We start from the raw sequence: 9903 nt of genomic DNA, 5'->3' as shown, positions 1-9903 counted from the left end.
ACAAACGGAGGGTAAAATATAAAACCGGTACATCCGTCAACTGTCGCGTGTCATTTAACGAAGGAATTTGATAATAAAATTTAACGGAAATAAATTGAGGATAAATTTATTACAAACACACCGATTTAATTTTTTTTACTATATATATTAATTTAAAATTTTTAATGATATTAATCCTGTTACCTATTAACTATGAGATCTCGGATTTTGTGCCCCCTCTGTCCTCAAAAACATCTCATCGCTTTGCATTTTCATATTTTTCCTTTTTCTATCTATGATATGCAATTAATTCTACATTTGTTTTCTTCCTATATAAATCGCGTCTTCCTCCTCCTTCTGCGCTATCAGTAGAGAGACAAAGAAGGGAGTTGCAGAGAGAGAGGAAATGGAGAGCCGCGGCGACAGCTCCTCCTTCTCGAGCCCCCGAGCCTACCTGCGGGCGCTGGCCCAGACGCCGGCTCGCCTGGCCCGCCGGGCCGGGTCGGTGTCCACGTCCCGGGAGGAGATGAGCCGGGTCCGGTCCCGGTCGGGGCCGAGCATGGCCAGGACCCTCCGCTGGTTCGACCTCGTCGGGCTCGGCATCGGCGGTATGGTGGGCGCCGGCGTCTTCGTAACCACCGGCAGGGCCAGCCGCCAATGCGCCGGCCCGGCCGTCGTCCTGTCCTACGCCATTGCCGGCCTCTGCGCCCTCCTCTCCGCCTTCTGCTACACCGAGTTCGCCGTCGACATGCCCGTCGCCGGCGGCGCGTTCAGCTACCTCCGCGTCACCTTCGGTACGGACGGGTGCCCTCGTCACTCCTTTCCATCTTCACCTTAAACACACGGCAAAGTCACAGGACGACAATAATTTGACCTTTTTGCTCTGTTTTCTTCTCTTCGGTGCATTCCTGTCCTTTTCCCCTGAATTTTTGGTGCATTTTCCGCTGATTTTACGTGCATTGCTTGCCCTCCACTCTTACGGAAAAAACCATTTATGCTTTAAATAAATCAAATGTCCCCCTTTTTTTTTTTTTCCAAATCGATTTACGAAGCAGACGTAACGCACTGTGCGTGAATTCGTACGTTTGACTCAGGAAAACGATGTTCTTGCTCTTTCTTTCCCTGTTCCAGGCGAGTTCGCGGCGTTCTTGACCGGTGCAAATCTCATAGCGGAGTACGTGCTGTCGAACGCCGCCGTCGCGAGGAGCTTCACCGCCTACTCCGGCACCGCCATCGGCATCTCGTACACCAAGTGGCGGCTCACCGTCCCCGGGCTCCCGAAGGGTTTCAACGAGATCGACCTCGTCGCCGTCGCCGTCGTCTTGATCATAACCCTCATTATCTGTTACAGGTACAGATTGAGCTAATGACCCAAAAGAGAACAAAATCAGTGGGCACACATGTTTCCATATATGTTCAGTGACGATAATGTCTTGTCTTCTTTTTTTTTTTTTCTCTTTCTCTTTTGCCCTTTTTTCAGCACACGTGAGAGTTCAAAGGTGAACATGACGTTGACGGCGCTTCACATCCTGTTCCTAGCATTCGTGATCCTGATCGGGTTCTCGAAGGGCGAGCGGAGGAACTTGACCGAGCAGGGCGACCCGAGGAGCCCGGGCGGGTTCCTCCCGTACGGCGCCGCGGGCGTGTTCAACGGGGCGGCGGCGGTCTACTTGAGCTACATTGGGTACGACGCCGTCTCGACCATGGCCGAGGAGGTGAAGGACCCCGTTAAGGACATCCCCATCGGGGTGTCGGGCTCCGTCGTCCTCGTCACCGTGCTCTACTGCTTGATGGCCGTTTCCATGTCCATGTTGCTGCCTTACGACATGGTAAAGAATCGGAAATTGCCCACCAATTTGTCTGAATCATTTCATTTCATTTGGTGTGCGTCGCGAAATGCTAAAATTAATTTTGGACAGTTAGATTTTGTGGGACCTAAGTAAGATCCACAGGGCAAATCTAGGACGCACCCATGACAAGTTCATCTAGTAGGCCCCCGTCTGCATCAATGTTCTAACTTACCTGATAAATCCGAGTTAGGCACCAGCACAATCGCTTTCTCTCGATATTTTTTGCTGCGGCCGATGACTGACGGTGCTGCTGTGCGTGTTTCGGGTGGCGGGCAGATCAACGTGGAGGCGCCGTTCGCGGGGGCGTTCCGAGGGAAGGGAGGGTGGGAGTGGGTGTCGAACGTGATCGGGGCCGGGGCCAGCTTCGGGATCCTGACGTCCCTGATCGTGGCGATGCTGGGGCAGGCGCGGTACATGTGCGTGATCGGTCGGTCCGGCGTGGCCCCGGCCTGGTTCGCCCGGGTCCACCCCGGGTCATCCACGCCCGTCAACGCTTCCGCTTTTCTGGGTAACGTTCCCTTCCATTCGCCCCATCCCCCTCCCTTCTTTTTGCTTTCTTATAACTCTGATCAATAATTAATCGTTTAATCCCACTTTTTTAACCGGCAATCGAACGACGAAGTTGTCGTGAACGAGTCCTTCGCTGGGCTCCATGTCGTGGATGTCGTGTCTGCGTGCCGTGTGAGTTTTGAGTGCTTTTCGATGATGAGAGAGTTCTTTATCATGCTCCTCTTTCTTTTTTCTCTTTTTGGGTTGTGGTGGGCTTTGAGTTTCGCGTTTGTTCCGGTTCTTGTTCTTTGTTCTTTGGTTCGTGGCTGCTTGCTGTCTGTCTCGTTGGGAGGGACCCCCTCGAACCCGTTTCTGTTGTAAGTGGGGTTGGATTAGGATTTCTACTCCCCACCAGAAAAAAAAAAAAATGAAAACTTTGAGGTGCTGCATTCCATGGCGATGCGACGCTGGTCTCGGATAAAGCTTCGAGCGTGCTTGCTCCTATGAGATGATGGGTCAGCTAGAAATCATACCGATCTTCACGGGTCTAGTTTCACATGTGTGTTCGAGGTTAGTTCTTACGACGAAAACGACCTATCGTCGCATGATTCACGTTCATTAGATGCGTGAATCTTCATTGTCATCGCCCCCACCCCCCAAAAAAAGGAGTGGGGAATGAAATCACTCATGACCCTAAATCCTAGCACTTGACCATGGTGGCTCGAGCCTAATCTAGCTTTTGCCCTTAGTTCCACCACTTCACTTCCGCCAAAGGGGTTTCCGTTCTTTGGGCCAATGAAAGAAGCGGAGGTGATGGAACAATGATGGAGTTTGGAAAAGGCACAAATTGGATTTTGGGTGGGTCTTTTGCTCTAAATGGGCAATTGGATAATTAGGATTCGGATATGCATGGGTTAAGTGGGCAGTACTTGTCAATCCTTAGTCCCTATCTCTCTCTCTATTAGAGGATTTTGTTAAGGTTCTCGGAAACTGGTTAATCGTACTTAATCGAAAAAAGATTCTCATTCTCGATATACCGATTACACATAATACGATAGAATCGGTGGACTGAAAATGACGACGATCTTTGTTTATTTAGATGTTTAACGACCGCCCGTCACTTTGATTACCCGAAATCCACAAGATCCATATGGGAAATGGCCAATTTCAACGCCTAGGACACGCAAGTGGGGGTCTCTAAAATGGTCCCCAACCAGGGCCCTGTGTGCTACCCACAAGATTTGAGGCATGGACTCGAACCTTGCGTGTGACGTTGACATCTGCTTGCCCAAGGGATTGTCATGGAAAGTTCCCTCCCTCAATCAATGACAATGCAAGTGAAGTGGACCTCATTGGATTTAGACAGAGAGAGAGTCAACTCGCCACCCACTCTTTTTAATTTTGAATTCTTATCGCTTTCGAAATCAGTCGTGTAGATAAGTATTTCTAGAAGTGGAAATTGCGAAGCAAGTTTGCCTAGTCCGTCTTAAACCTCAAATTTATTTTTTGTTTTCACTCATTAGATAGATGTGTTCTATACATGTTAGTCCAAAATTCGTTGTCGAATGGATCCATCGAACGTTGGTTACGTGCGATTCCGAGATTGGTTCTTTGTAATCGCTAGAGATTTTAGTTTAGCAACATAACGAGCGCACATCAACTCGTGGGTCACTAAGATATGAAAATTTCGAGCATCGATCCTATTCCAAGATGACATGTGATCTTTCCAAAGAATTTTTTTTTTTTTGGCAACGTATTGTGATTCTTTTCCTCACTTTCTGACGAATGTGCCATGCTTTTCAGGAATCTTAACGGCGGCCATTGCTCTTTTCACGGACCTAGACGTCCTCCTCAACCTCGTCTCCATTGGCACCCTCTTCGTCTTCTACATGGTGGCCAACGCGGTCATCTACCGCCGCTACGTGGTGGTTGGGACCACCGACCCGCGCCCCACCTTATCATTCCTATCCGCGTTCTCCCTCACCTCCCTCCTCTTCGCCCTCATATGGCACCTAGCGCCTCCCGGCAAGCCCAAGTACTTCATGCTTGCTTCGTGCGCGCTCGTCGCCCTCGTGGTCGCGCAGCTGTTCCATTTCACCGTCCCGCAGGCCCGCCGGCCCGAGTTCTGGGGCTTGCCCCTCATGCCATGGATCCCCTGCGTTTCCATCTTCCTGAACATCTTCCTGCTCGGGTCGCTCGATGGCCCATCCTACATGCGGTTCGGGGTCTTCTCGGCCGCCGTGGGGCTCATCTACGTCTTCTACGGGGTCCACGCCAGCTTCGACGCGGAAGGGGACCTGTCGGTCGGGCCAAAATGCGTCGAGCCGGTGAAGGAACCGGAGGGAGTCGAGAACTATAGTCTCAAAGTGTAGATTATCTTCTCCTTTTCCAGCACAGCTCTTCTTTCAAATAGCTTAAGTTTTAGACTTCGGTCTATCTTTTCCTTACATGCTCTACCGGTGAATATGCTCAAAAGGGTGAAAGCAAAGAGCAAACTACCGTGTAATTTCTGTATGGAAACGCAAGATGTACAGCTCCTGAGAAGCCTTCCAATTTCACCATACATTTTCAAAGAGAATTCGAGATTCCACATCTTTCCTTTTCGAACATCATTATGCGAATCGATCGAGGATCGAGAAGGGGCCTTGTCCCCACTAGCCGCCTCGTGAAGAGGACGACGATTTGATGCCATTGGAGATGATGGGTCGCGACTGTATTGTCAATGGTCACGATACGATCTCGAGGTGATGTTGAGCTTTCGATATGATTAATTTGGTGTCTAGGGACGATACAATATTCTCTCCACACCCTTTTCTTTTCTATCCTCTCCCCCCCTTCCTTTATTTTTTTCCTTGTCATTTCGTGACGTCAAATCTCAATTATGTCGAGCCCCTACTTTACAAATGGACCGACGGATTGACTTGTATATTCATATGATTATATTATATCCTAAGATTATGATTACTACCCTATAAGTCCAATCATAACATTTACCATATCATATATATATATATATATATATAAAGAAAATTGAATGATGTGGAGTGTCGGTAATTTTGTAAAGTACTTAATTAACCGAGCATTCCTGCTTACATGTTTAATTGTTATTAAAAATTATCCACGTTAGTATTGGCGACGTCCTGTAGAACGGCCAGTGTCCTTATTAGTGATCTCCGGCCAAAATTGGCCAGACATATTCAATTGATAAAACTTAAAAAGATTTAGGACTCAATCGGCAAAATTTGAAAGGTGTATGACCGAATTGGCAAAAGTGCAAAGAAATTTTAAGACTTTTTGGACAATTTTTCCCTACTTAATTCAAGTGATTAACCAAGCAATCTTTGCTTACATGTTCAATAAAGTTTGGGGAATTGGTGCTGAATTTTATTTCTTGAAAGGTAATAAATTAATACTTAACTCTATAGAATGGGAAGAATAAGCCATCAAAATAATGCTTTAGAAGAGTTTATTATTAAATATTTATATCGATACTTTATGCTTCTTACATATTCTTATCTCCTATTATTATATTTATATCTAACCAAAAATTGAAGCATTAATTTTTCTATATGTAGCTTTCTAAAGCCTCCCCCAAAAAGAAAAAAGAAAGTGCACTTGGATAAAAAAGGAAAGAAAAGGTCGTGATAATGCCGGATTTTATCCGATTCCAGATTAACCTGAAAGAATGATATCCAAGACCGAACGAATTCTCAGAGCTGATTCATAGACCTATCTTCCCCAAATTCAACGCAATTTGATCCGAAATAGAAAAAAAAAATTATTCCTAAAGAGGAAAGATACACATTCAATTTTACAGATAATGAACGATTTGGAAAATATTTTCTTAAAAAGGGATAATACCACGACAAACCCCAAACTGGTACACACCTGTGACAGATTTACCTCAAACTGGATTAATACTGCAAAAAATCATAAATTGGTAAATTTGTGACAAACAGAATGGTAAAATCCTAACTGGTACACCCGTCAACTGCCACATGTCATCCAGCTCAGTAATTTGACTGGTAAAATTGGATGGAAACTGACGGAAGGTAAATTTATCATATGGATACAAGATTAGGGTTTTTGGTAGTCAAAAAATTAGTTTGGGGGTAAATTTATCACGGGTGTACCGGTTTGGAGTTTTTCATGGTATTGACCTTTCTTAAAATGATTGTTTATCGACAACGATTTATGCCTAAACATTTTCATAAACGATGAAAATATTTTCCGTTCATTTATTTTTGTAGGTGATACAAGCGATCATTTCGATAAATATGTTTTCTGAAACGCGGGTTTTTCATGAAACAAATGGACCATTAAATCAATTTTCCGGCCCTCTGGATTTGGCTGGGAAATTATTGCCTTTGATTAGGTTAATTACGACCGATTTATGCAATATATTAAAGCGCCATTTTCGGTGCCTATCTTCTCTCACAAAAGCCGTCGCGATCTATTCAAAACTTCACTTGGAAAAAGCCGAACAACTTTTCTACATTGCTCCTTTTTATCATCACGGTACGGAATAATTCCCCCGGGCGATTAAATTAAACTAATTTTAATTTTCTGGCTTTGGAAAAAGATTAATGTATGAAAATTATTTATTAATAAAGTAAAGAGCAGGATTATTCATAAGGAAAAAGGTGATTAAAGGAGATTAATGCCAAGACAAGAAATCATGGGCCATCATGTTGGATTTACAGTCTTCTTGCCGGTTTTAGTCAATCCCTTTTGTCTCCTGCAAGGGCCCACTTATTATCATTAATAATAATAATAACAGTAATAATAATATATTATTATTATTATTATTATTATTATTATTTATTGTTATTATTAGGGTTAATACTACGAAAAACCCTAAACTGGTACACACGTAACAAATTTATCAAAAACTAATTTTTTGACCACAAAAAAACCCTAAAATGGTACAGCTATGACAAATTTATCTCAAACTAATTTTTTGACTATAAAAAAACCCCAAACCGGTACACTTATGACAAATTTACCCTCCGTTAAATTGGTTTAATACCACGAAAAATAAAAAAAATTGGTAAACCTGTGAACCCCAAATTAGTATACCTGTCAATTGCCACGTGCCATCCAACTCAGCAATTTGACAGTAAAATTTAGCGAAAACTAACGGAGGGTAAATTTGTCACAGGTGTACCGGTTTGGAGTTAAAAATTTGTCACAGGTATATATACATGTTTGGAGTTTTTTTGTGGTACCAACCCTTGTTATTATTACTAAGATAAGTCAAAATACCCCCTGAAGGGTGAAACCGAAGATATTCCATGATTGATTTTCCTCTCGACCTCTCTCCACCGATACGTAGCTCTCCATCATGGAAAAGTCCTGATAATTATTCGCGAATCTTGACTCCGTTTTTCAACGTCGAGGGACGGGGCCGAAAGGGAAGGGAGGAACGCGTCGTCGAAGCGAGTTCTTCCGTCATCGTCGTGCAAAAAAAAAAAAAAAACGGGACAGCTTGGGGATTTCGTTTTCAAGGAATCTCGAACTTGAGTTGGGTCCTATCAATCGAGTCCCGACATTAGAAAGGCCGAGGCTTTGTTTTTGTAGCCTCTCTCCATTATTGAATCTCCCCATGCAAGTGGGACGAGGCATTTTCCCAAATCCTTTCGAAGATTACCCTTGAAAGAAATGTCCCGGGGTTTCACGATCGGCCTAAACTGTCGGCAAAATAGTTATTGAAAGTTTCACGAGCCACGCCTGTTCACTTCCTGACAGCTCTTTTCCGGGGGGTCACTCTCGCTCATATAAGGTTTCGAAGGTCACGTAGCGAGCGAGAATTACCGACGACAACTCGAGGGGCCATCGAATAGGGGGGGCAAAAAGAAAAGAAGAGAAGAGATAAAAAGAGCGCGCTCAATTTATGTAGATTTCTTCCTAATTTTCTGCTGTAAATTATTTTTGTGTTAATATAATGCAAATTAGTGGATTGTGCGCACAAGAATCTGGAAAGAGAGGTGGGGAGTTATAGTGACCAGTGATCTCTCAAAGTATCAAAGCAAGTGGGATTTGCAATTGGTGCACTGCACTGTCAAATGGATTCCAAGTCAAAAAAAGGGATATTAAGAAGGTGGAGAAAAAGATCACGGAGAAAAAAAATATGGAATATCATTTCAAGAATGTCAAAAGAAAATCAGTTTTTTTTTCTTTTTATTCAAACAAGCCTTTTTTTCGCTTGTAAAGTTTTGGAATATCATCTCGATAAGGAGATAACATTCCGTGGCTCAATTTTGCCCCCATCAAAATTGGGGAAATCAGTCTTGTCTCTTCAAACTTTTCATGCGGGTCCTTTTTTTTTCTGGGGCGAAACAAAGCTCGGCCGACCTAATTTACGTCCGTTCTCGGGCCTTGGCCCCGCAGCCCTCGGCTTCCGCCACATACCTCGCGATGAAATTCCCAATCGGGCCGCTGTAAATTTTATCGAGTCGGGTCACGAGTTGGGCCAACGCATCGTGAATCAATTAAGCTTAACATGCGGTATTCCGTCGAGAAAAGAATAGAACTAATTGGGTTTTTTTTCTGGATATGAGATTCTTTTCCCACCACCTCCTAATTTCTTTGCTTTATTACTATTTTCAAGTGTTTATTTTCCCCTTTAAGTAGGAATTAAAGTGGTCGGCAGATTGATTTGCAATCACGTGGTATTGATCCCCTTTGAGTGAACGTGGGTTTTCGTTTGAGAACATGGATTATGGTATTGACCGAAATATGGGGATTACTCTGGTTTTCTAGTCATGTCTCTCTCGGCATAATTAGATTTTGAATTGGGCATGATGTGCTTTTTCCTATTTTTTAAAATATTTTTATGGGATAAGTGTATTGAAAGTCTTAAAATTTATCATGAAGGTGCAATCGAGTTCTAAAATTTATAAAAAAATGTAAATGTAAAATTGATCCAATTAAGTCCTTTCGTTGATTGCACTTTTTGAAAGTTTTAGAACTCGATTTCACTTTCGTAACAAATTCTAGGATTTGATCGCATTTTATAGACCGTGACAAGTTTTAGGACTGGATTATATTTTTTGAAATTATTAAAACTCGATTACACTTTCGTGACAAGTTTTAAGATTTTTAGTGCACTCATTCTTTTCTTTTTTTTTTCCTTACAATTCTCTCTCTATATCATTTATGCTTTTCTCCTTTCATTCCTTTTTCTTCCCCCAAAGCAACCACTGTACCCACTTGCCATCGCCGCCGCCGCCCGCATTGTGCTGTTGCCTCACGTTGTTCCCATCTCGACAGCACGACTGGCATCGCGAGTGTCGTAGCCCTCTATGGCTCGCTGTGACCATCATCACTGGCAAGGACATATGCGAGAGCGAGGAGGCGGCAGAAGCATTGCCTCCACCGGTGGTGGCCGGAGGCAGAGCGGATGAAGACAGTGCCGGTGGCCGTCGAGTCGGGTTGCCGATTTGAGTTGGGCCAGTTGGCGCTGGATGATAGCGTGACCAATGGGCCATGAATTCTGTGCTGCAAATTTGAACTTAAAGCCCAGTGGGCAACCCAAAAACATGTAGAGCCCATCAATAGGATCACAAGGTCAATCAAAACATGA

General features: G+C 43.9%; 1 protein-coding gene across 1 annotated transcript; it reads left to right on the top strand.

Moving 5' to 3' along the window:
- Positions 1-359: 359 nt before the first annotated feature.
- On the top strand, positions 360-4912 carry LOC115694317 (cationic amino acid transporter 7, chloroplastic). The gene is made up of 5 exons (XM_030621478.2): positions 360-773; positions 1111-1330; positions 1460-1808; positions 2106-2337; positions 4122-4912. Exons 1-5 carry the CDS (start codon positions 386-388, stop codon positions 4688-4690), a joined length of 1758 nt encoding a protein of 585 aa, XP_030477338.2. The 5' UTR covers positions 360-385; the 3' UTR covers positions 4691-4912.
- Positions 4913-9903: the final 4991 nt, after the last annotated feature.

This window comes from Syzygium oleosum, unplaced genomic scaffold (genome assembly GCF_021117445.2).
Source record: "Syzygium oleosum isolate NSW1041296 unplaced genomic scaffold, Sole_v2.1 Sole_v2.07, whole genome shotgun sequence".
Taxonomy (NCBI): domain Eukaryota; kingdom Viridiplantae; phylum Streptophyta; class Magnoliopsida; order Myrtales; family Myrtaceae; genus Syzygium; species Syzygium oleosum.
This window is presented reverse-complemented; position numbering and strand designations above follow the sequence as displayed.

Excerpts from the sequence above, each read along its gene's own strand:
- LOC115694317 (XM_030621478.2), top strand. The coding sequence starts at position 386 with ATGGAGAGCCGCGGCGACAGCTCCTCCTTCTCGAGCCCCCGAGCCTAC. Across the intron at positions 774-1,110 it reads CTACCTCCGCGTCACCTTCG|GCGAGTTCGCGGCGTTCTTG; the intron begins GTACGGACGGGT and ends TCCCTGTTCCAG. Across the intron at positions 1,809-2,105 it reads TGTTGCTGCCTTACGACATG|ATCAACGTGGAGGCGCCGTT; the intron begins GTAAAGAATCGG and ends GGTGGCGGGCAG.